The following is a 26,918-nucleotide window of genomic DNA, read 5'->3' as shown; positions in this document are numbered from 1 at the left end:
TTTTTTTTATTTATCTTTGAACCACCCTTAAGGATATTAATTGAAAAATATGTGTACCTGATTGTTGATTATGATTATTGTTGATTATCTGTATCAGAGTCAACACGATGATTTACAAGCAGATTACAGCCGACTACAGTCTGAGAAGGAGAAAGATAAAGAGGACGTTAAGTTACAAGAGGTTCAGAGAAACCAGGAATACATGCAGTTAAAACAGGAAAAGGAATTAGAAATCTCAAGTTTAAGGGGTAAGAACTAATAACCCCCTTGGATGGGGTTTAAAGCAAACAATGTAATCGTAAAGCATTGGGAAAAGATTCACAACAAATGGCTTTTGAATAATTGGCATATAACTTTCCCCATGTAAGAAATTCCATATTTTTTAGTAGAGACAATTTTGAAACCATTGCCTGGATCTCTGCAGCACACCCTTCGTGATTTACCTTACCCAAAGGTGAGCGGTAGGTATCTGATCTTACATCTATTTTGTTTGTTTTTACAGATCAATTAGCAAACCTTGGCAGAGATAAAGAAGATTTAACGGATCAAGTTCACAAGCTTGCAACTCAGCTCAAAGAAAGTCAGGTAATAAAATGCCAGTTTTTACATTGAGAATGAATAAAACAGCTGATTTTTAATGTGAGGTTTTATTGGGTTTTGCTTGATTGAAGATTTTAATTACATAAGTTATGGTGAAGAATGGATTAGAATTAGATGCTGGAAATAATTTTGTTATCAGCTTGAATATATATCAGCTTTTTTTTGCAGTAGTTTTTATCAGAAAAGTTTGATTTCATCTTTATATTGGTGATTTTTTTTCATGACTTTATATCAACCCTTGTGCTCATATTTTGAGACATCAAAACATAATTTTCTTCATGACACTTGAAGATGCTGAAAACGCCTTTGTGGTGTCTCAATACATGATTAAGGCACATCAAAGGTTATAGTGTTAAATTACCATAGCAGCTTATTTAGGAAAGTCATATACCAATAATTTGAGGCACAGAACTTTGCAGAACATAAAACATATTTAATCAAACTTTAAAGTGAAAGCTGAATTTTCTTAAAGGTGTAATGAGAAAATGAACAAATCAGATGTGATTTGATGTCAATCCAGAATGAGTACAGAGAGAGATATAATTTGTTTAGTTTGACACCCTGTACCAATCCATACATTGCCCTGTACGTATATCCTATACATTTCCACTAGAAGCAGCAAGGTGTGGAGAACACCAAGAGAGTTCACCTTGAACAGCAGATTGAGGAAATCAAGGTTAAGCTTTAGTTCTTACCCATCCCATGGTGAACAGGGGCTTGTACCTTGTCAATGATAGATAACGAATAAATTAAATATTGAATTAAAGCTCTAATTTGATAACTACATATAGGTATATCAGGAAACTAGAATGTACCTATATATAGAAATAACCATTACGTGGTTCTGAACCCCTAAAACATGATTATATTTTCGCACACATATACTAAATTTTCAATATTTTTTTCATGAATTAACAGTTTGAGTTATGAGTAAGATAATTGTTGTAAACTTTTCTAATAATGATGGTGATTTAACTGTCATATTTTAACAAATAATTAAAAAGTATTGTAACTCATGATCATTGAGAGATTTACATGAATTATATATAGATTTAATGTGTTGAATGTGAGAATATAAACTGTACTGTATACAGAAACAAGTTGAGTCTGGTGTAAGGGAGAGAACTGGACTGGAGCAGCAGCTAGAGGATGTTAAGGTGTACATCATTTAGCTTTACATTTCAACAGTTTTCTGGACTTTCTGATCAACTCTCTTGACAATCTGATAACAATGAAATCCTTCATTCCATTTCAAGAAAGGTCACAACTCTAAGACGCTGGATCGATCCAAAATGTAATAAAATTTGAATTTGCTTTGCCAACCACAAATAACAATATGGGAAGTCATTGATGAAAGACTATGTACAAACATCAGTTTAATGTTGTTTGACGATGTCCAAAACTGTTGAAGTTGATGGCTGGCGAAGTGAAATTGTTCATACTACCCTAGTGTATAGATATATCAAAACAACAGAAACAAAGATGAGTCAATTTCTTTAGGATGCTTTGAATATGCTTTTACCTGTAAGTTATCAAATATAAGGAGTTAAAGTGAATGATCATTTTATTGTTATCAGATTGTAGTACATTTATCTATAATGGTAGACGTCCTATACAGCATCCCATGCCCTCTATGGTGTACATGTATGTAAGGTCTTCCATAGAAAAGGTGGTGGTTTGTACTGTCTATTGGTGTATATTCTTTTCTGATGGGAAATGGCCAAATTTGTAAAAATCTGCATGTGTATAATTATATTTCCTTTAGAGAATAGCATTTTAAAAATAAAATGCTTTTCAAAATGCTTAGAGAATAGCATTTTACAAATAAAATGCTTTTCAAAATGCTCATTTTGATTAAAATGGCATCCTTGTTCTTCTTTGATCTATAATATTTCTTTGTTTTTCCTGTTATTATATCTTTGTTACAATTCATTATGAAATTTAATGAAGTGCACATCACATCACAGTTACGACAAACTTTTGAGATCCAACAAAAATATCAAAACCATGAATTTATTGTAAGCATGTTGGTTATAAAGATGTCTTACTGTATTTTAAGACTTATTTTATTGTTCAGGAACCTTTTGAAATTACCAAGAATGCACCTTATTATTGTGGGTGGATGATAATTGTCCTTCCTATTAGTACTCTAATAGTTACAAACTGTTTTATAAAAGCTATTGTAGCCTCTTCTCAAATTCTACCAATTAAATATAGATTTTGCATGTGATGTATTTTAGATGTAGTATTTCCTGTTTCAATTTAATCATACTTTGTTTTCCTTAGCAACGACTTAATTTAGATCAGGCGGTGAAAAGGAAGTTAGAAAAGGACACTGCAGCTTTGAAGGTTTACTCTCAGTTATCTCCCTTATATTGGGTGTAGGTGCTTGACCTCTGTTCCGCCTCTAAACCAGATGTTGGCTTCTCAAATGTCCATTTTATGGTTTAATGGTGTTAATGATCAAATTGTTTTGCGTAAATGGATCTGGAATGGGAAACTTAATAATTACATTTGAATGGTATGAATGGTTTTGGATGTTGTAACTATATTTTAACATCACATAGTTTATAAATCAACATTGTGATAGGTTTTACAAAATTGTCATGATCAGTTTAACAAATAATCATTTTCGGATGATTAGAGGAGAAAAAAAATCACATATATTATAATGATGTGTAAATCTATTTAAAAATGTAAATGTTTTAGTGGTAATTAACATGATACTGATCAATAATTACTGAGTAAAATATAGATCTAATGTTTATGGTGTAGGGTTGGCGTGGTTTTCCTCTCATTCCCTGTCACATCACTTGTTTTCTTATCCTCTTCATGCCTGAAATTTCATGGTGCACTGTGTAACCTTCAGAATGAAAAATAAGAGTGTATCTTTAGAGTTGAATGCTAGAAAACAAATGCTGTAGTATGTTTGTAGTTCCTGTACCAGCTATAGCTAGTGTTAACATGGTCTATGGAGCTGTGTATACCTGTGTATTAGAGATATGAAGTGGTTGCCTCTGTTTTAAAATATTTACAATGGGGTAAATGAGTTTGAATAGTTCGAATGCTAGATGGTACAAGTGTCATAATGTAAATTGAAACATTATTGTTTGGTGTGTCTGAGTGAAATGGACTGGGTCTTGTAATCATCCATTTTTCAGCTTGGAGGAATTGACTTATATACAATCTAATATTGTGAGGTATATTTCTGTAAAATATCTAGCTACCTGGTTGTTGCGTGTTTCTCATTTGTATATATATATGATCAATCCTATTAGCTTAATTTGTAAAATATCAGGATGATGACAAGAATATAAGACATATTATATTAACCACTGCAGCCCCTGGAATTCTATAGATAACCAAATCGAGAGTGCAGGGGCCAGGTTGGATACTTTACTGGAAAGATACTGGTTTACATTTTTATTGGATCATAGTTTTTATATGATATCCTAGCATTCAATTTCAGCTTTACATTCGTGTATATTGTGATAAATTAAACATAAAATTGGTTTAGTAAAACATTTATTTGAGTGTAACCAATACACAATGTATGACTATCTTCTTCAGCAAACTCTCTACCAGTATGAGAACAACTTTCAGCTTGTGAGACAACAGATGCTGCAGTATCAGGTTCTACTTTCTTTTACCATAATGTTTACATGAGGTTCACAGAGAATGTATACCAATTTGCACACATGTATAGGAAGCCTGCTATAATAGCTGTATACAGGGAGACTGATGTGGTGCGTGTGTTGTATTGTAGTATAGACTGCCAGGTTGGTGCTAAACCAGGAATATTGTAAGGGGAAACGATAGACATGGTCTCCTAGATTTATGGCTTTGTTAAGAAAGCCACAAAACTTGATTAGTTTACAATTAATTTTCTGCTCAAACAAGATATTTAGGAAAAGAATTCTTTGGATTGAAAAAAGTTTGTAGTAATGATAAGATATTAGATGTTATGAATACAGTGTAACTGGGAGTCCCTTGTATATCGTCTTCCTTAACATTTTTAGTAATACCGTATTAGCCGTAATTAGCGCCCCTCCCCTTTTTGTGATGCCTGCAATGCAAGGGTGACACATAGGTATCACTATGTTGGCATCGGCGGCGTTGGCGTTAGTATTTGTTTTCTAATTTCAACCAAATTTGGTATATTGCTTAACATCAATGAGATCTTGCATTAGTTTGATACTGGTTAAAATCCGTAGATATTTGCAAGAGTAGCGGGACTTAAAACTTGTCATAACAGATAAATCCATGGTATCAGCTCAATAACTTAAGAATCTCTTGTCTGATTTCAACCAAATTTATTATATTGCTTTTTATCAATGAGATCTCGAATGGATGTTATACTTGTCAAAATCTGTCGATATTTGCAAGAGTTACGGGACTTGATAATTTCATCTAATTATTAACAATATTTTCAACTGTAAATAACTAATTTTTTTTTATGTTTTAGTTGCTGTGTAGGCAACACATCCATTTCCATGGAATTCTTGTCTGCAGAATGGTTGGAAGTTGTATAAACGCCCCCTTTCCATAGATTTAAGAATGTTTTGCAACATATGATGCCTCTAACATCAGCATTGTATCCCATATTAAATGAACTTGCGAATCTTTTAGATGTGAACACGACAAATTAATGCATGTGTGTCTCAAAGGATATGTATGTTTAATGTAACAGATTCATGTACCATAAGTACAGAAAGAATTAAAGTATGGCTGATATTTTCATCCACAACTTACATTTTGGTTCATCAATAAGCATCCCCTTTGTTACAATTATTTAAGCATCCTGGGTGCTAAATACGGCAAATATGGTAAGTGATACTATAGTACGGATGTGAAAACAATGGGTTATTGTTAAACATAGTGTATATGCATGAAGCAATGTGAGGGCTTTGGGAAGTGTGAGATTGTCCGCAATGATTTTACAAAGGTATGACATTGACAAATATGACAATGGAGGAAAAAATAAACTTTGATTCATTTGCACATCTTTTCTTGCACAGCATACATAATTGCACAACTCCAAAAATTCTTAAGGAGGCAACATATTGACTTGAAGCATAACATATATTTGTAACCATGGTTACTTAATTGATTAATTAACATTTCTTGTTGCATTTATTTTTTTAAACATTAACAGAAAAAGGTTTGTTTTTGTTGACAGGTCTAAACGTTTGGTGAATTGCCTTATAAAGGAAGGAGTGGAACTTGAATTAGATGTAGGGGTGTAACAAAACTTTATTATGTAATGTTGTTTTACAGGACAAATTCTACTCTGAACAGACTGTGATTTCACAGTTAGAACAACGATTGAAAAACTTGGAAGCAGAAAAGGTGCCATTTTGATCTAATCACTAATAGTTTTCTGTCATGCTTAGATTTAAAGATTGGTTCCTTCTGATTTTCAGAATTGTTTTCATAATTTAAAAGATTAATAAAAAAAATAAAAAAAAGTATTTAGAGATAACATTTTTCATTATTTTTGATATATATTTCCCTTTTATCATTTTGCTGTTATTAATTAACTGTCTTCTTTCTATAACCACCATTACATGAAACTTCTATGGGCTGTTTCTGGAATGTGTAAAACCTCTTGATACAGTGAAAATTGATTTCACTGACCAATGTCATACTTTAACATTAGAAGCAGACTGTACTTATATCCATGGGAATGATTCTCTACAATTATTGGCAAAACTGACTTCTAACACTCAGCTGTCATAATGTCAAACCTGTGTATAAAGACCATCCAATGGACAAAGCAAACATGACCACTTGGTCAATTTGAATTGTATTTTTTTTTTTCTTTGGGGGGGGGGGGTGGGGTGGGGGTTTGCTGCAGGGAGGGATACAAAGAAAGTAATCTTATAACAGATGGTCTTTATACTGTTGTTGTATTGGGTGATTTTTCATAACACAAGAACACAAGTTCTAGATTCAGTCAGTTTGGGCCTGATGGAATTTTGCTTTGTAGTTGTTTGACTAATAAACGGATGTGTATGGCATGGAAACTTACTGTAAAGCATGAATGACAGGAGGGAATCCCAGCTGGAAAATGACAATGTACAAATAGAAAGTATAGAATTCTGATTTGTAGAATGGTGGCCAAAAGAGTTTTTCACTAAGGAATGTTATACTGTATGCCATATTGCTTGAAATCTTGTCAAGAAATGCTGAAGTCTTGGTTAGGAAAGTTGGTATTCTGAAATTTTTGTTGGAAGGGAAATTTCAAGCATCATTGCTGGGAAAGACAACATCTTATGATTGAATTCTAAGCTGATGAGAAATAAAGGCAATTTTTGAATGGCCAAATTCTAACGTATGATTCTAGTCTTTGATGGCACTAATTGAGCAAGTTTTGTCATAGATTTAACTTAGTGTTTTAATGTTTGAAAGTAGTTAACCATGTTAAGGCTTCTTTTGTGCTATGTATGTTACATGAATCTATATAACTAGTATGTTATTAATATGAGTCAGAATTTATTCAACAGAATCAGCTGGAATCCATCTTTTAAGGCTACGCTTTTCTTCACAGCTATTTTATTTTCCTTTTTTTTTGTGAAAAAATGAAATGCACTTTGTCATCTGATTTTACAGTATCTTCTGAATGTGTCACCTTTTTCATTTCATTTAGATTCTCTTTTTGTTTTAATCTACTTCACATTATTTTTTTGGTGTCTTTTGATTGTTGTATAATATTCTTTTAATTTGTAACATGTAGTTTTTATAAACATGGGAGAAAGTGTCTCTGGGTGGTATTTTATAATGTAGAAATTAGAAAAAAAGTATTTTTGAGGTATTTATATACATGTTCAGATTTTAATGTGATAATGAATAAATTGCTGAACAGTAAGTTGACATTTTGAGGTGTTTTTTGGTATGAAAGAGATTTGTTTTTGCCTGCATAAACATGAGAAGCATAATTATAATATTTGTTTGGGGCATGTGAAGTAGCTAGTATTATGGTACAAGTACTTTGATTTCGCTTATGTAGACCTATTTATTTGGCTGCCTCTGATACAATACCAGTATGAAAACATACAAACTTGGTATCACGCTTGTAGAGTGATAAAGGAATGTTGAATCAGTAATTGATACTAAAATATACATTACTAAAATATACATTCTAATCTGATGATTTAATCGTTTAGTTGATGATAAATCAAACTCAGTTTGATTTAACAATAATTAGAAATTCTTACTTAAAAATGTAAAGACAATTATTGTATTTCTCTTTCCCTTAAATAAAGCATTGATCATTGTGTAATATCACGGTCAAACATGCTGCATTTTAATGTGAGCTTTATTGTGATCTCAGCCAGAATTTGAAATGAACTCCTTATATAAACCTGTTAAATCATGTGTAGATATATAATGGCCCGAATATAAACCTATGGTACCATACATATTGACCGCAATAAAAGTTGACTAAAATTATTTTGCATGCTCACTTTAAAACTTTTTTATTGTTAATTTCCAATAAAAAACAAGACATAGAATTGGTTATGAGTAAATTACTGGGTTTTATTTTACATGTATTTGATAGTCTTAAGTTTAGAAATAGATATGCTTTCTATGTTTTAAGAGAAATTTGCAGGATATGCAAACTTGTTTTATAATTAAAATATTTGATTATATTTTGTTTTTGTAGACTTAATATATTGATAACATTTTGTTTTTCTTTTTGGTTTTGATAGGAGCAAGTCAGGCAACAAAACTTACAGTTAGCTCAAGCTCAAAAGCAGATAGGTCAAGTGCAACAGCAGGCGGGACAACTTCTACAACAAGGGGGACAACTTCAGCAGCAAGGGGGACAATTTCCACAACAAGGGGGACAACAACAACAAGGACTACTTCAACAAAATCAACAGGTACAACAGCAACAACAACTGAATCAGGTCGGAGGACAGCAAGCCCAACAAAACCTCCAGTTTCAACCAATGCAAGGCCAACAGGCGGGAAATGTTATAAATCCTTTAGTGGCTGACAATCAGCATATAGGGGGAGACAATCTGGCTGCCCAACAACAACAGGTAACTAAATTTGTTATTTTTGAATACAGAATATATATTTCAAAAGTTTCAAAACATAAATAAGATAATGATTTGTTTCTTAATCCAGTAACAAGAGTTCAGTGTTATGAGACATATACTAGATAGGTGTTTAAAACTAAATGGAGTAATTATGTACACATTTTCCTGTTGGATATATTCGATAAATACCATATTCAACAACAAATATTGTGTATGGAAAATAGATCAAATGTCTATGTGCACAGTATAAATTACTTTTCTAGTGTGTGCAATAGTTCTAAAAAGTTGTGGATATATAGAAGTCATGAAAAGTAGTGAGATTCTGGTATGTGCAATAGTTCTAAAAACTTGTGGATATAGAAGTCATGAAAAGTAGTGAGATTCTAGTATGTGCAATAGTTCTTAAAACTTGTGGATATAGAAGTCATGAAAAGTAGTGAGATTCCAGTATGTGCAATAGTTCTTAAACTTGTTGGAGATAGAAGTCATGAAAAGTTGGAGATAGAAGTCATGAAAAGTAGTGAGGTTTTGTATAGAAAATAATTATGATTACATTATCTATACTTGTGATAGAAGAAAAAAGAAATAAAGTGTTTTATTTATCTTTACAGGGAGTGCAGCAAGAAATGCAGCAACAGCAAGGTAATGGTAAGATAGCAATTGGTAAAATCATGTAAAATAACAAATGGAGAAATAGACGAAGAAATAACTATATATAGGGAAACACGATAACTATATATAGGGAAAACACGGTGAGATAACAATAGGGAAAAAGATAGTGAGAAAACAGTAGAGAAAGAGACAGCGAGATAACAATAGGGAAAGAGACAGTGAGATAACAATAGAGAAAGAGATGGTGAGATAACAATAGGGGAAGAGACAGTGAGATAACAATAGGGAAACAGACAGTGAGATAACAATAGGGGAAGAGAAGGTGAGATAACAATAGGGGAAGAGATAGTGAGATAACAATAGGGGAAGAGACAGTGAGATAACAATAGGGAAAGAGACAGTGAGATAACAATAGGGAAAGAGACAGTGAGATAACAATAGGGAAAGAGACAGTGAGATAACAATAGGGAAAGAGACAGTGAGATAACAATAGGGAAAGAGACAGTGAGATAACAATAGGGAAAGAGAAGGTGAGATAACAATAGGGGAAGAGATAGTGAGATAACAATAGGGGAAGAGACAGTGAGATAACAATAGGGAAACAGACAGTGAGATAACAATAGGGGAAGAGAGACAGTGAGATAACAATAGGGGAAACAGACAGTGAGATAACAATAGGGGAAGAGATAGTGAGATAACAATAGGGAAACAGACAGTGAGATAAAAATAGGGGAAGAGACAGTGAGATAACAATAGAGGAAACAGACAGTGAGATAACAATAGGGAAGAGATAGTGAGATAACAATAGGGAAACAGACAGTGAGATAAAAATAGGGGAAGAGACAGTGAGATAACAATAGAGGAAACAGACAGTGAGATAACAATAGGGGAAGAGACAGTGAGATAACAATAGGGAAACAGACAGTGAGATAACAATAGGGGAAGAGACCGTGAGATAACAATAGGGGAAACAGACAGTGAGATAACAATAGGGGAAGAGACAGTGAGATAACAATAGGGAAAGAGACAGTGAGATAACAATAGGGAAACAGAAGGTGAGATAACAATAAGAGAAGAGATAGTGAGATAACAATAGGGGAAGAGACAGTGAGATAACAATAGGGAAACAGACAGTGAGATAACAATAGGGAAACAGACAGTGAGATAAAAATAGGGGAAGAGACAGTTAGATAACAATAGGGAAAGAGAAGGTGAGATAACAATAGGGGAAGAGACAGTGAGATAACAATAGGGAAACAGAAGGTGAGATAACAATAGGGAAACAGAAGGTGAGATAACAATAGGGGAAGAGATAGTGAGATAACAATAGGGGAAGAGACAGTGAGATAACAATAGGGAAAGAGACAGTGAGATAACAATAGGGAAAGAGACAGTGAGATAACAATAGGGAAAGAGACAGTGAGATAACAATAGGGGAAGAGACAGTGAGATAACAATAGGGAAACAGACAGTGAGATAACAATAGGGAATCAGAAGGTGAGATAACAATAGGGGAAGAGATAGTGAGATAACAATAGAGGAAGAGACAGTGAGATAACAATAGGGGAAGAGACAGTGAGATAACAATAGAGGAAACAGACAGTGAGATAACAATAGGGGAAGAGATAGTGAGATAACAATAGGGAAACAGACAGTGAGATAAAAATAGGGGAAGAGACAGTGAGATAACAATAGAGGAAACAGACAGTGAGATAACAATAGGGGAAGAGACAGTGAGATAACAATAGGGAAACAGACAGTGAGATAACAATAGGGGAAGAGACAGTGAGATAACAATAGGGGAAACAGACAGTGAGATAACAATAGGGGAAGAGACAGTGAGATAACAATAGGGAAAGAGACAGTGAGATAACAATAGGGAAACAGAAGGTGAGATAACAATAAGAGAAGAGATAGTGAGATAACAATAGGGGAAGAGACAGTGAGATAACAATAGGGAAACAGACAGTGAGATAACAATAGGGAAACAGACAGTGAGATAAAAATAGGGGAAGAGACAGTTAGATAACAATAGGGAAAGAGAAGGTGAGATAACAATAGGGGAAGAGACAGTGAGATAACAATAGGGAAACAGAAGGTGAGATAACAATAGGGAAACAGAAGGTGAGATAACAATAGGGGAAGAGATAGTGAGATAACAATAGGGGAAGAGACAGTGAGATAACAATAGGGAAAGAGACAGTGAGATAACAATAGGGAAAGAGACAGTGAGATAACAATAGGGAAAGAGACAGTGAGATAACAATAGGGGAAGAGACAGTGAGATAACAATAGGGAAACAGACAGTGAGATAACAATAGGGAATCAGAAGGTGAGATAACAATAGGGGAAGAGATAGTGAGATAACAATAGAGGAAGAGACAGTGAGATAACAATAGGGGAAGAGACAGTTAGATAACAATAGGGAAACAGAAGGTGAGATAACAATAGGGGAAGAGACAGTGAGATAACAATAGGTAAACAGAAGGTGAGATAACAATAGGGAAACAGAAGGTGAGATAACAATAGGGGAAGAGATAGTGAGATAACAATAGGGGAAGAGACAGTGAGATAACAATAGGGAAAGAGACAGTGAGATAACAATAGGGAAAGAGACAGTGAGATAACAATAGGGGAAGAGACAGTGAGATAACAATAGGGGAAGAGACAGTGAGATAACAATAGGGGAAACAGACAGTGAGATAACAATAGGGGAAGAGATAGTGAGATAACAATAGGGAAACAGACAGTGAGATAACAATAGGGGAAGAGACAGTGAGATAACAATAGGGGAAACAGACAGTGAGATAACAATAGGGGAAGAGACAGTGAGATAACAATAGGGAAAGAGACAGTGAGATAACAATAGGGAAACAGAAGGTGAGATAACAATAAGAGAAGAGATAGTGAGATAACAATAGGGGAAGAGACAGTGAGATAACAATAGGGAAACAGACAGTGAGATAACAATAGGGAAACAGACAGTGAGATAAAAATAGGGGAAGAGACAGTTAGATAACAATAGGGAAAGAGAAGGTGAGATAACAATAGGGGAAGAGACAGTGAGATAACAATAGGGAAACAGAAGGTGAGATAACAATAGGGAAACAGAAGGTGAGATAACAATAGGGGAAGAGATAGTGAGATAACAATAGGGGAAGAGACAGTGAGATAACAATAGGGAAAGAGACAGTGAGATAACAATAGGGAAAGAGACAGTGAGATAACAATAGGGGAAGAGACAGTGAGATAACAATAGGGGAAGATACAGTGAGATAACAATAGGGAAACAGACAGTGAGATAACAATAGGGAATCAGAAGGTGAGATAACAATAGGGGAAGAGATAGTGAGATAACAATAGAGGAAGAGACAGTGAGATAACAATAGGGGAAGAGACAGTGAGATAACAATAGAGGAAACAGACAGTGAGATAACAATAGGGGAAGAGATAGTGAGATAACAATAGGGAAACAGACAGTGAGATAAAAATAGGGGAAGAGACAGTGAGATAACAATAGAGGAAACAGACAGTGAGATAACAATAGGGGAAGAGACAGTGAGATAACAATAGGGAAACAGACAGTGAGATAACAATAGGGGAAGAGACAGTGAGATAACAATAGGGGAAACAGACAGTGAGATAACAATAGGGGAAGAGACAGTGAGATAACAATAGGGAAAGAGACAGTGAGATAACAATAGGGAAACAGAAGGTGAGATAACAATAAGAGAAGAGATAGTGAGATAACAATAGGGGAAGAGACAGTGAGATAACAATAGGGAAACAGACAGTGAGATAACAATAGGGAAACAGACAGTGAGATAAAAAATAGGGGAAGAGACAGTGAGATAACAATAGGGAAACAGAAGGTGAGATAACAATAAGAGAAGAGATAGTGAGATAACAATAGGGGAAGAGACAGTGAGATAACAATAGGGAAACAGACAGTGAGATAACAATAGGGAAACAGACAGTGAGATAAAAATAGGGGAAGAGACAGTTAGATAACAATAGGGAAAGAGAAGGTGAGATAACAATAGGGGAAGAGATAGTGAGATAACAATAGGGAAACAGAAGGTGAGATAACAATAGGGAAACAGAAGGTGAGATAACAATAGGGGAAGAGATAGTGAGATAACAATAGGGGAAGAGACAGTGAGATAACAATAGGGAAAGAGACAGTGAGATAACAATAGGGAAAGAGACAGTGAGATAACAATAGAGAAAGAGATGGTGAGATAACAATAGGGGAAGAGACAGTGAGATAACAATAGGGAAACAGACAGTGAGATAACAATAGGGGAAGAGACAGTGAGATAACAATAGGGGAAACAGACAGTGAGATAACAATAGGGGAAGAGATAGTGAGATAACAATAGGGAAACAGACAGTGAGATAACAATAGGGGAAGAGACAGTGAGATAACAATAGGGGAAACAGACAGTGAGATAACAATAGGGGAAGAGACAGTGAGATAACAATAGGGAAAGAGACAGTGAGATAACAATAGGGAAACAGAAGGTGAGATAACAATAAGAGAAGAGATAGTGAGATAACAATAGGGGAAGAGACAGTGAGATAACAATAGGGAAACAGACAGTGAGATAACAATAGGGAAACAGACAGTGAGATAAAAATAGGGGAAGAGACAGTTAGATAACAATAGGGAAAGAGAAGGTGAGATAACAATAGGGGAAGAGACAGTGAGATAACAATAGGGAAACAGAAGGTGAGATAACAATAGGGAAACAGAAGGTGAGATAACAATAGGGGAAGAGATAGTGAGATAACAATAGGGGAAGAGACAGTGAGATAACAATAGGGAAAGAGACAGTGAGATAACAATAGGGAAAGAGACAGTGAGATAACAATAGGGAAAGAGACAGTGAGATAACAATAGGGGAAGAGACAGTGAGATAACAATAGGGAAACAGACAGTGAGATAACAATAGGGAAACAGACAGTGAGATAACAATAGGGAATCAGAAGGTGAGATAACAATAGGGGAAGAGATAGTGAGATAACAATAGAGGAAGAGACAGTGAGATAACAATAGGGGAAGAGACAGTGAGATAACAATAGAGGAAACAGACAGTGAGATAACAATAGGGGAAGAGATAGTGAGATAACAATAGGGAAACAGACAGTGAGATAAAAATAGGGGAAGAGACAGTGAGATAACAATAGAGGAAACAGACAGTGAGATAACAATAGGGGAAGAGACAGTGAGATAACAATAGGGAAACAGACAGTGAGATAACAATAGGGGAAGAGACAGTGAGATAACAATAGGGGAAACAGACAGTGAGATAACAATAGGGGAAGAGACAGTGAGATAACAATAGGGAAAGAGACAGTGAGATAACAATAGGGAAACAGAAGGTGAGATAACAATAAGAGAAGAGATAGTGAGATAACAATAGGGGAAGAGACAGTGAGATAACAATAGGGAAACAGACAGTGAGATAACAATAGGGAAACAGACAGTGAGATAAAAATAGGGGAAGAGACAGTTAGATAACAATAGGGAAAGAGAAGGTGAGATAACAATAGGGGAAGAGACAGTGAGATAACAATAGGGAAACAGAAGGTGAGATAACAATAGGGAAACAGAAGGTGAGATAACAATAGGGGAAGAGATAGTGAGATAACAATAGGGGAAGAGACAGTGAGATAACAATAGGGGAAGAGACAGTGAGATAACAATAGGGGAAGAGACAGTGAGATAACAATAGGGAAACAGACAGTGAGATAACAATAGGGAATCAGAAGGTGAGATAACAATAGGGGAAGAGATAGTGAGATAACAATAGAGGAAGAGACAGTGAGATAACAATAGGGGAAGAGATAGTGAGATAACAATAGGGAAACAGACAGTGAGATAACAATAGGGGAAGAGACAGTGAGATAACAATAGGGGAAGAGACAGTGAGATAACAATAGGGGAAGAGATAGTGAGATAACAATAGGGGAAGAGACAGTGAGATAACAATAGGGAATCAGAAGGTGAGATAACAATAGGGGAAGAGATAGTGAGATAACAATAGGGGAAGAGACAGTGAGATAACAATAGGGAAAGAGAAGGTGAGATAACAATAGGGGAAGAGAAGGTGAGATAACAATAGGGAAACAGACAGTAAGATAATAATAATATGTAAAAAACACTCATAATGAATTGAATATAAATGACAGTTGTGGGGCACTATGGTAATTAACTTTCCAAGTTACCTGTGTAGATGTTACCTGTATACTCATTGGTTTATGTTTAATTGAGCCTGGAGATATTGTGGAAATTAAAGCTTGTACAGGAAAAAAGGAGTGATGTCCTAGTGTAATTAAATCTCAGACATGTATATCATTTGTACACTACAATTAATAAAAGTTAAAATCATCTTAAGATTTTGTTTTGATTTGCAGGTGAGAAGATTTCCGATAATTTAATGGAACAGCAACAGCAGCAGCATCAGGTACAAGCTCCGGACCTTAATGCTGGTCAAGGTGATAAGGTAAGTCATGTGTGACAGCATGATCACTTATATACAGAAACTGATTCCCTTTTGTTAAAGTACATTTCTTAGTACATCTGTTAGTTCTGGTGTTCAGATCTTTATATATTTACTTTTTCCTTTTATGATATTTTAGTATTTTTTTTCTATTTTAGCAACAGTTGTGAATATTTCATTTAAAACAATTGGTTTCGCTTAAGGTAATCTAATTTTATAAATGATATTAATTTAAAAGTAAATGCAAGATACGTCGAAATCAACATATACATGTAGTAAACATATTGACTCTTATTTGAGTGTTTGAATAAAAGATTTAGCCGATAATATTAAAAGTTTAAGTTCAAAATTTTTCAATAAATAATTATATGAGGAAGTGAATAAGCTTCAATTTAAGGGTAAATCTGTATTATAGCATATGTTATGAATGACCTAAGAGACCTGATACTATAGAATTCTGCATGACCTTAACATGTAATATCACATGTGTTTAGAAAGCACTTGATATTTTATTGCATGGAGTTCTTAGCTGTTTATTTCTGTGTTGTGTTGTAACACATTTTAAACTCTGGTAGTCTATGTAATCTTTCTTAACACTTCATATATAATTACAATCTTACTGCACTTAACATACTGAATGAATGAGCTTGCACATTAATACTTACATCTACTAGGTAAAACTTGATTTAATGCTTTATCACTGCTTCAGAACAGTTTTATTACAATGATAGTAAACTAAATGTTCTCAATTTCGAACATAAAGAAATTGTCTTTTATATACTTTTCTATGTATATTTCTAGCAAGGTATGTAATTAATCATTGTCTGTTACATACAGTCAAGTAATAGATGTCCATTTCACTTTCTATTGTATGACCGTACCAAAAGAGGGGAGCATTTAGTGTTACCAACTCATGAACTTATAAATATACAATCACTTCAAATTGACAAAATGAGTTGAAGGCACCTGTTTACCAAATACATGTACATGTTATATTTATTTATCATAGGATTTTTGAGTCAATGAGGTTATGTTATTCCTAGGATAATGATCTGATCTTAATGTCAGTGATCTTATAATGTGATTCACATGTCAGGGATCTTATAATGGGATTCACATGTTAATCATCTTATATTGTGATTCAAGTATTGTTGATCTTATAATGTGATTCACATATTGGTAATCTTATAACGTGATTCGCTTGTTAATGATCTTAAAATGTGATTCACATGTTAATCATCTTATAATGTGATTTACATATTGGTAATCTTATAATGTGATTCACTTGTTAATGATCTTAAAATGTGATTCACATGTCAATGATCTTATAATGTGATTCACATGTTAATAATCTTAAAATGTTATATATATTCACATGTGAGTTATCTTATAATGTGATTCGCATGACAATGATCAAATAATGTTATTCACGTACATGTTAGTGATCATATAATGGGATTCACATGTCGGTGATATTATAATGTGATTCACATGTTATTGATCTTATAATGTGATTCACATGTCATTGATATTATAATGTGATTCACATTACAGTGATCTTATAATGTAACTCACATGTTAATAATATTAAAATGATTCTCATGTCAGTGATCATATCATGGGATTCACATGTCAGTAAAATGTGATTCACATGTTTGTGATTATATAATGTAATTCACATGTTTGTGATCATATAACGAGATTCACATGTTAGTGATCATATAATGTAATTCACATGTTTGTGATCATATAAATGGATTCACATCATCACATGTTAGTGATCATATAATGGGATTCACATGTCAGTGATCATATAATGTGATTCACAAGTCAGTGATCATATAATAGGATTCACATGTCAGTGATTCACATGTCAGTGATCTAATAATTTGATTCACATGTCAGTGATCCTATAATGTGATTCATATGCGTGATATCTGATTCATGTATTAATGATCTGATCATAATCTGGTCTTTAGATATCAATGAAACAATCAAAACTGACGACAATCGTGTGGGACATATTGACATATAATCTTAAGTTAGAGACCTTAATCTATGGTATAGAGTTTTAGAGAAACCATACATTTTGGAAATGGTTTACATGCATGTTGGTGTCAAAAGGTTTGGGAATTAATTTCTATATAGTTGGGAGCGGTTAAATTGGACCTTCACGTGTGGTATCTAAGGGATTCACAAGCGAAATAAGAATGCATGTGTAGGATCTGGGAAAAGGCTTCATATTTCAAGGGGTGATTCATTTATTCTATAATACTGGAAAATCATATGTAAATCAAAGTTAGATGCTGAGTAACTGTTAATACTTATTATTAAGCTAACATTTTAACACCATCTACAGATCAGAAGATTGAAATGATTCACCGACACATACATTTTCATTGAACAATTAATAGGCTGTGTATCAACAGATTTAACAAAAGTTATGTGACAGACTTTTGTAGAAATTAGTGTTAACTTTAGTTACCTTCCGTGACTTAGTGAGTTTAATGGCACATTAAGCTATCATGGAAACAGATTGGTATAAGAGATTTTTGATGAGTGACTCTTACCTACAGAATCAATATGGAGCATTAAAGAAGGATGGAGACGATACCAATCAGGTAAAGGTCAAACAGGATGTAAACCAGAACGAGGTTCTGGACGCCGAACAGCAACAACATCAAGTGGCTCCACCTGGGGAGCATATCAAGGGAGACAAACCCGACTCCAATATGGCAAAAGAAATGGATAAAAATCCTTTTGGAGATAAAAATGAACAAAGCAAGAAAGATTCCAACCAAGCTGGTGAATTGGACCCAAAGGGGGATAACCATGTTGGACCTGCTCCTCCAGCTAACAACAATGTCGATCCACCTCAAGTTGCTGACAATCCACAACAAAATATTGCACCTCCCGGAGAGGTAGGCAATGTCAATGTCGCTAATCCCAATGTCCGGTAAAGTGTGTGGTGTTTTGTACCTGAAGGCTTACATTTGTTACAAGGTCTTACAATATAGACACAAACTTCTCTGTCAGGTGTCGTAGGTATTTCCCCTTGGATTCTTATATCGTGTTAATGATCAACACAATTCAGTGATATGAATGATCAGCAGTTTTAAACTGTACATTTTGTAGAAAAGATAAATGAAGCATTTAAAAAAAATGTTTTCCAGCTAGAACATAATTTATGAGATTAAAAATCCTGAACAAAATTTTGTTAGCAGCAAACATGACATTAAAACAAATTAAAAAAAATGTGAAAGTTTTGGGCATGGATTCTCATCTTTTTTGGTTGATCAGTATATAAAATGTGTAGTTGTGTTATATTATTACTTTACCTCTTATATAAGTAATGCCACCCCCTATATTTACTAAGTGATGTGTGTGACCTTTTACATGTATATGTATCGTCTGTCTGATCTGCTGATGTTTTACTTTGCTCTGTCTCTGTCTCTATATCACTGTGTGCTCTGCTTGGTGTGTGATATTTCTGTGTAATAGTTTAAAATCTCCTGAGTTTTGCTTTTCCAACTTTTCTTATGTAGTCATTTATAGTTACTAGATTAGGTGGAAAGTTTGGTCAAGAATATCAGAATAATCGCTTTAGAGTAAAATACTTTTCTTAAAAAAAACCCCAAACTTCTGAACAAGAAATAAACCCAAATGAATATGTAATTTGTTTCATATATTATTGAAGATAAAATTCTTTATTAACTCATTCATCAGTCATTAGCCTTAATATTAGAAGAATCAAATTGATAACTGCAGTTTTAAAAATGACTGAGGATGTTTATCAGGTATAAAAAATATTCGCAAAAACAAACATTTACACAAAAATGAAAGGAGCAATAAGCTATAGATATTGAGTGGTTATACATCCATTGTGAAACACTTGGCAATGGTTCCTATCTTCAGAGACTGAAACACCACAAAAAACATAGGAATAAGGATCTCATTGATGCAGAGCAGGAAGGTCACCAGGTAGCTCCACCTGGTGGTCATCTAAATATAGACAAGACCAAAAAGCCAAACTCCAACATGGCCGATGAAATGGACAAACATGTGTACCATAAAAACAACGATCCTGATTCCAACCAGGCTGGGGAAATGGAGCATGATGGGAAGGGAAAGGGCGATAAAAATGTGGGACCTGCTCCTCCAGTCTTGGATAAAAATGTTGATCTTCAGAACCTAGATGACATTCATCACCGGCGCCACACGCCGTCGCCTAGACATGCCGGTAAATCAGATGGTCAGAAAGCAGGTCGTCGGCCAAGACTACTCAACCAAGAATCTAAATTTCATTTTCCTCGAAATTATAATAAATGAATAAAAATTCCAGATTTTCTCAATGTTTTAGTAACCAGATCTTAAAGAGTATTTTTTCAAAAGTATAGGCTAAAATTTGATGGGAGATTGGAATCATTGCTAAAAAGACTTTATATTATGAGATGAATATGTAAAGTTAGGATAGTCACAGCTCGGTTTACCCAATAAAGCATAGCCATTATTTCTATGTAGATGCTAGTAAATGTTTTGTACAAGTTGTGTTATGAGATTTTCCTCTCTGATATTCTTAAAATAAAACAGTTTCAATGACAGTAAAAGCTAAAATCTTTAGAAGAACTATTCTGGCTACTCATCTCTCAGCATTTTAAGACTCTTGCTTCTAGCTCAATCATATTTCTAGTCTGTTTGTTTTATATTTATGGGACATGCATTAATCAAACATCGTTACTGAGTGTTAAGGTGCCATTTTATACCAAAAGTTGTGAATATGAATGTGTTAAGCATGTGTGTTTAGAATACAATTTTTCAAAAATAATAAAAGCTGGACAGTTTAAAGATGCTCCACCGCCAACAGAGCATAAATGATATTCATCATTTGAACAATAATTGGTGTTTAATCATGTATATATGTGCCTAATTAACACAGAAAATAACATAAAATAATTTATTTCGCCTTTGGTGCATGCGCAATCATTACTTCATTCCATATAGGATATAGTGCAACGGAATTTTTTCAGGATGCAATTAATTATTTTTCATATTTCTAACTTGAAGTAAAATAAGAAGCTCAAACTTTTCAATGGTAGTAATAGTGTAAAGTAAGTAACTTTTGTAACTGAAGAAAAATACTAAATCGTCTGCTCCTGTTTTTGATGGTGAAAAAATACCATTTGTCAGCGGTGGAGCATCTTTAAACTTTTTGGGGTATATCTCCTTAAGCAATGGCTGTGTGAGAGTTCTTAATGATGAATTTATTGTGTGATGACCTGATTTGCCTTAGATGTTTCTTGTTTGCTATTCAATGATTTGTACCAGTGTGACATTGCCAGTAAGCACAGTCTGGTAGCTAAATGTCACCGGAGGAATAAATTGATTGTATAATAATGGCGGAATATGGACCTAATTTGGGCCATCAAAATCGAAGGTCATACACTAAATAAGATACTGATGATTCCATGGGTATAAAAAGTCATAGCAAAGCTAATTCCAAATTGGATTTGAGAAAGTTTGACATAAAATATTTTTTTATGTTTGTGAGAAAGTTTGTGTCCGAATCTTAATGAAATTGTCAGAGAGATTGCTAACTGTGTATATTTACATAATAATATTATTAAATGCTAAAATGGCAGGATGATTCAGCTTTCACAGCTGTAAATATTGCTTTTACTGGTGTTTGTCATTTAAAGATGATACTGGCTGTCACAAATAAATCAGTTTGTTATTGTGGGATACAGATTACATATGTAGTTTTGATATCTAAAGAGCATATAAAGCATACCAGAAGCGTGGAGATAGTATTGTATACGGGGATGGTAGTATTGTATACTGAATATGGTAGTATTGTATACGGAAGATGGTAGGTCAGTGATTTGCCTATGGAATGAGGCAATCTTTATATAAATAAAACAGTATTAAGTATAAACATAATAGAGTAATGTTGTATTTATTATGTTCTTGCCATAAATAATGAAGGGGGATCTGAAAGTGTTACTCAAGGGTTTCTAGTTTAATTTCACTTCATTTCATTTCTGATAACTTTCCTTGATTTCTAGCATCGTTCAGAATTATATTTTCTTTGATTCTCTTTTAAATTGGGTTTATATTGGATGTTTTAATTTTCCTTTAATCCCTTTTAGAATTATATCAGATATTTGCCTTGATTCTCTTTTAGAATTGTAATTGATATTTTCCTTAAATTCCTTTAAGAATTGTATAAGATATTTTCTGTAATTTATTTATTGTGAATATTTTTTCACATTCCCTCATAAGTTTTCTTTTACACTTATTCTAGCTTATTTTCTGGTTTTAAAGCAATGTTCTGTTTTCATTTTCTTACAGAAACACTTATAGGATATAGAATCATTGGTAACTTATATAAGCTGGCTTTGTTCTCTAACAAATCAGCAAACCCATTCTTCTCTTAGTTTATTTTTTATCCCTGGGACAAGGAAGACTGATTCTACTCTTAATTCTTGCTTGATGTAAATAAATCTCAAAAAAATATTTTTATAGCATATTTTTTATATTTTCTTCTCAATGAAATAAAAACATTACCTTCACAGTAAACAGTTTATGCTTTGTTATGGTCTGCTATGATATATAGCCATCAGATATCAATTTAAAAACTGTTCTGTTTGCAAGTTGATGTCTGAAGTACATTTACGTAAAAAATTTACCATGAGGGATGTTCCTAAGGAGGGATACCAAGTATAATTTGGTATTATAATAGTTTTGGGATAATTTTTATATATCTATAAACATTTATATCTAGATCTCATTGCTAGTTTTGCTCATATCATTAAGTAAACTTATTGTAAATAGTAAATATATATTTAGAGAGGAAAATTTTGGTATGAAAAACCAATTAAATGTAATAAATATTGTTTTTGAGGGTATTTAAAAAGGCATTGTTATCGTTTTACGTGCTCTGTGATGAGTTATTATATATTATTGCTTTCATTTATTCATTCTCGCCGACATCGAAATAAGAGATCGCTCTCCTGGTGGGAGTTTCACCAACTTTTTACCACTTTGTCTTATTACATGCATTATAATTGTTTTAACATTATGCTGAAAATTAATACCAAGTTCAAAGTTCATTAGCCAATAAAAAATGATAAAATAAATAAATTATACATATATTGTATTACAGTACAGATAGATCTACTTGAACTTCTGTAAATATATACGGAACTTGATAATTATGATTTGTAATCATGCATTAAGATATGGGGAGTACATAATATTATTTATATAAATGGCCATATTATTGTTTTATATTCCAAAGTTACTGTACTGTTGTTTAATTTCATGAGGAGATAATTTTGCAACATCCCCTTTTATACTTAATTGTAGGGAGAAATGTTTAGGCATTTGTCATTTTCCATCAGTAATAAGTTAAATATATACAGGTTATCTTAATTGCCATTCTTACCATTTGATTTGCGGGTAATTAAGTTTGTGGAAATAAATTTACTGTGAATATGTGTATACCAAAATTTAATTCTGCACAAATAAAAGCATTTATAGTAGTCATTCTTGTGAGTAGGAATTGATTGTTACTTCTGTTAGAGAGAGGATTGTCTGATGTCATACTCACAAGAGCTGGTAACTCTGTTCTTCAAAAAGGATTTCATTAGATTAAAAAATCCATTATTGACGCAAACCGTGCCTAAATTAATTCATGTGTGGTTGGAGTGCTGGTTTCTCTTGGTTTCATTGTTTCCTTTCTTCTATCTTTAATTCACCTTTTACCTGTAGCTTCACTTTTTCTTGTGTCAGAATTATTTGATATGAACATGAAGACCATGTGTTTAGATAATTTTGATTACCATATTTACCTGAATTAGCACCCATGCCAGCTAAAGATTGCTTCAAAAATGGGCCATGATGACAAAACAGTTGACCGAACAATGTATGTTGATAAAGTCAATAGGTCAATTGTATTTTGACCAGTAACACCCCTATTTATAATAAAGAGGATTTAATACATCCACATAACTTACTGGGGAGACTCATAGGGAGGGTGCTAATTATGGTAGATTTGGTATCCTACCAAAGTAGACTTCTAGAATACTCTGTGACATTCCAACATTGTATGTCCATCACACTTAAACATGTTTCTGTCTGTCTCAGGAATTAGTTGTCTAATTTTAAAGTTGAACACTTCTTATCCAGATGAGCTAAAGTGAAGTAGATAAAACTTTATCTCCATTAACACTGTTACAGCTATCAGAGTAAAGCCGAAACTATATCATAGGTAAATTCAGATGAAATTTGTTACAAGAATTAAATGTTTTACTGACATAAGACTGGACATATGGAAGCTTAATTGTAAGGTTTTACAAAAGCTCTGTCATTTCGACATTTGTCCAAAGAAGTGGACCTTTTGGTCCATAACATCACTTGAGAAGTATCACATTTGAACATGACAAATTCTCTCTTTAAAATGGTTTGTTGTCAGATATTTGCTTTCTTTTGGTTAATTCTGGTTAAAGTGGATTTCTTGGCAGAAATTAAGGAACTTGATTAAGTGTGATAAGGAGATGCCAGTGTTATATAAGTAGGATAATAAGGGAAAGTGGTTTAGTGATATTTTGTAAGAAAACATAATATATTTAAGTTATGATAATAAAATCACGTTAAAAGTTCACATGTGTGAATGGTTTTTTTTGTAGACTTTATGTATTACGGTCATTTGGACCTCTGCACAAGATTTAAAGATTTAGTGATTCCCTAGTAAGGTTTTGCTTCTTTATTTCAATTTCAGAATATTTTATTGTCGGATGTGAAAGACAATCGGAATTGGTCAACAGGCAACAAGCCTATACACGCCCTCTCCTTACATATTAACAGTACAGTGGAACTTGTTACGAAGTATCTGTTAATATGAAGTACTTTGCTGGTCCCGGCCGAATTCCTTCTTTATCTTTGTTGAACAAACTCGGAAAACTCAAATTCGGAAAACCCGAAAAACTCGGATAAAACGAAGTAATTCTTTGGTCCTAATGAGCTAAATCATACATAAAATGTTCGTATAAATTGTATTGAGATTTTTTGGACACCGAGATCGCCGAAAATGCCGATTTCTTTTTCATAAATATGCCATAAAACGGCATTTCAAAAGCCGCATACAACTACAAAAGCATGGAAAAACTGTTTAATGTTTTGCAATGAAGTTAAGTCTTATTGTATCAACTATCATCGGCGATAATCAATTGTAAAGCTGCAGTACATGTTCATTACTTGTACATAAACATTACCACGACTGAAATGGCGACATGATATAAAAATAGGTGCTCTCGTCAGTAGACTTAATTGAGAACTCGCTTAATTTGAACACTGGGATAACTCGAAGTTTTATCTCTGTCCCTTCGAGTTCGTATTAACCAAGTTCCACTGTACATACAAATCAATATACATTTACATATATACATAAATAATCTCAATTGCTATTTTTATTTAATGATGATAACCTAAAACATCAAGCTAGATATTGATAAACATCATATACAAAATGTCTCCTAGTTTATATCATTATAAATAGAAAAAAAAAGAATTTTACAAGATATTCAACGAATTCAATGAAATCTATTCAACAAAATTCAGCGAAATCTGTTGGTATCCCTGACAAATCACTGAACTTTATCTAATATAGCATTATCAATGTTGATATTGTGTCTTTCAGAGCCTTGTTAAAAAATGTTTGTGTTGTCAGTGGTATATCATTATCAAGTTACAAGATAGAATTAAAATGGAGCCGTCTTAGGTTGACGTATAAAGAACAGTATAGAAAATATTGTGCACAAACTTCGTTTTGAAAGCTCATTGTAGATGTGTAAATGCTGCTATTGTCTTTCTGTAGTTCAAACATTCTGCAATTTTCTATTGAAATTGGGAAAAAGATGTTGCATCAATTGAAATTGCAAAAGCACCATCTCACCAAAAATGACTGACTGACTTTATACATGTGCTACTCCAGACTTTCTACATAGACAGAACATTCAAAGGAATTGTCAACCTATAATGATTGATAGCACTAATTGAAAGAAAGGGATGAGTATCAGTTTGTGTCCTTTTTGGCCCCCAAATCTGTCAATTTTTTTTCAAAATTGTTATTAGTGATTAAGCTGTTGAAGTACTTTTCTGATAAAAATAGTACAAAAGTTGTGTATCTTGCATGAATTATGCAAACGTGAAAAATTTGTCAGTTTATTGACATCACTGAACAAACGTATTATTTTTCCTTAAGATGGACATGTATCTTATGTACCTTCATATTCTCAGTAAATATTGAGTTTGTTCAAGAGCTTGTTCTGTTGTTTCTTCAAGAATTATGCCAAAAAAAACCCTAATTTTCTTTTTAATGAATTTATGCATATTTGGATAGTTAAAAAATTCTTAGATTTCGGGTCTAGAATGAGCCCAAACCATACATAGTCTTTTAAAACAAAGGACTAAATCATGACCTTGTTAACAACTATTTGAAGAACCCACAGTATTATACCGTACTACGTCGTAGGAGCTCTCACAGAATTCATCTTTCAAATCTACATCATTTGACTGATCATGCGGAAAACTGTCCACGACTATAAGGTATTGTACCTGTAGAAGTGAGACACTATGTTATTGGTTAAGGACAGCTCAGTTTTGGTAAGTTACCTTTAATTAGTTGCTACTTGGTGATAGTTACCTGGTGAAGGGGTGAAGGGGTCAGGAGGTGTAGGTCAGGAGGCTGGTCAAACCTTCTCTGTCTTAAGTAGAGAGGCTATAGCTAGAACCCTATAGTTCTGACTTGAAGAAACATGAAGTCAGTGAAGCTGAAGTTTGTTTGGTAGAGAGGAATACATAAGCTAGCACCATATAGAGGAGACTTGTGAAGTGTGTCTGTCAGACTTTCACACAAGATTTCGTCTTTTTTTTTTTTTTACCTGAAGTGATATGGGTACTAGGTGAGGCTGAGTGAGAAGATTTACTCTACTGAAACACCATGGATGTTATCATTGTACTTAGACATAGAAGTTAATTTAAACAAAGCTAATCCGTTGGTTTCAATTTGTGTTTCTGTGACATTAATTTTATCGTTTTAAGCTTTCTTTGATCAGGGTCTCATGATCAGCGTTTGTGCTGGATGCTCAGAATG

At 33.6% G+C, this 26,918-nt stretch overlaps 1 protein-coding gene across 16 annotated transcripts in view; it reads left to right on the top strand.

Moving 5' to 3' along the window:
* The window catches only part of LOC138322293 (putative uncharacterized protein DDB_G0271606), a 57,227-nt gene that overhangs the window by 19,139 nt on the left and 11,170 nt on the right, over positions 1-26,918 (top strand). For 2 of the 16 annotated variants that reach the window (XM_069266390.1, XM_069266376.1), the window contains exons 4-12: positions 98-248; positions 503-585; positions 1,695-1,757; positions 2,887-2,949; positions 5,878-5,949; positions 8,313-8,648; positions 9,260-9,296; positions 15,681-15,769; positions 18,343-18,687. In XM_069266390.1, coding sequence (XP_069122491.1) covers positions 98-248; positions 503-585; positions 1,695-1,757; positions 2,887-2,949; positions 5,878-5,949; positions 8,313-8,648; positions 9,260-9,296; positions 15,681-15,769; positions 18,343-18,687 — 1,239 coding nt within the window. Of the gene's footprint in view, positions 1-97; positions 249-502; positions 586-1,694; positions 1,758-2,886; positions 2,950-4,170; positions 4,234-5,877; positions 5,950-8,312; positions 8,649-9,259; positions 9,297-15,680; positions 15,770-18,342; positions 18,688-19,681; positions 24,427-26,918 lie in introns of those variants that run through there. The other 14 variants (XM_069266425.1, XM_069266411.1, XM_069266418.1 and 11 more) reach the window with 12 other exon arrangements.

This window comes from Argopecten irradians, chromosome 1, assembly GCF_041381155.1.
Source record: "Argopecten irradians isolate NY chromosome 1, Ai_NY, whole genome shotgun sequence".
In the NCBI taxonomy this organism is placed as follows: domain Eukaryota; kingdom Metazoa; phylum Mollusca; class Bivalvia; order Pectinida; family Pectinidae; genus Argopecten; species Argopecten irradians.
Note: the sequence above shows the minus strand (reverse complement) of the source record. Positions and strands in the feature narration are given on the sequence as shown.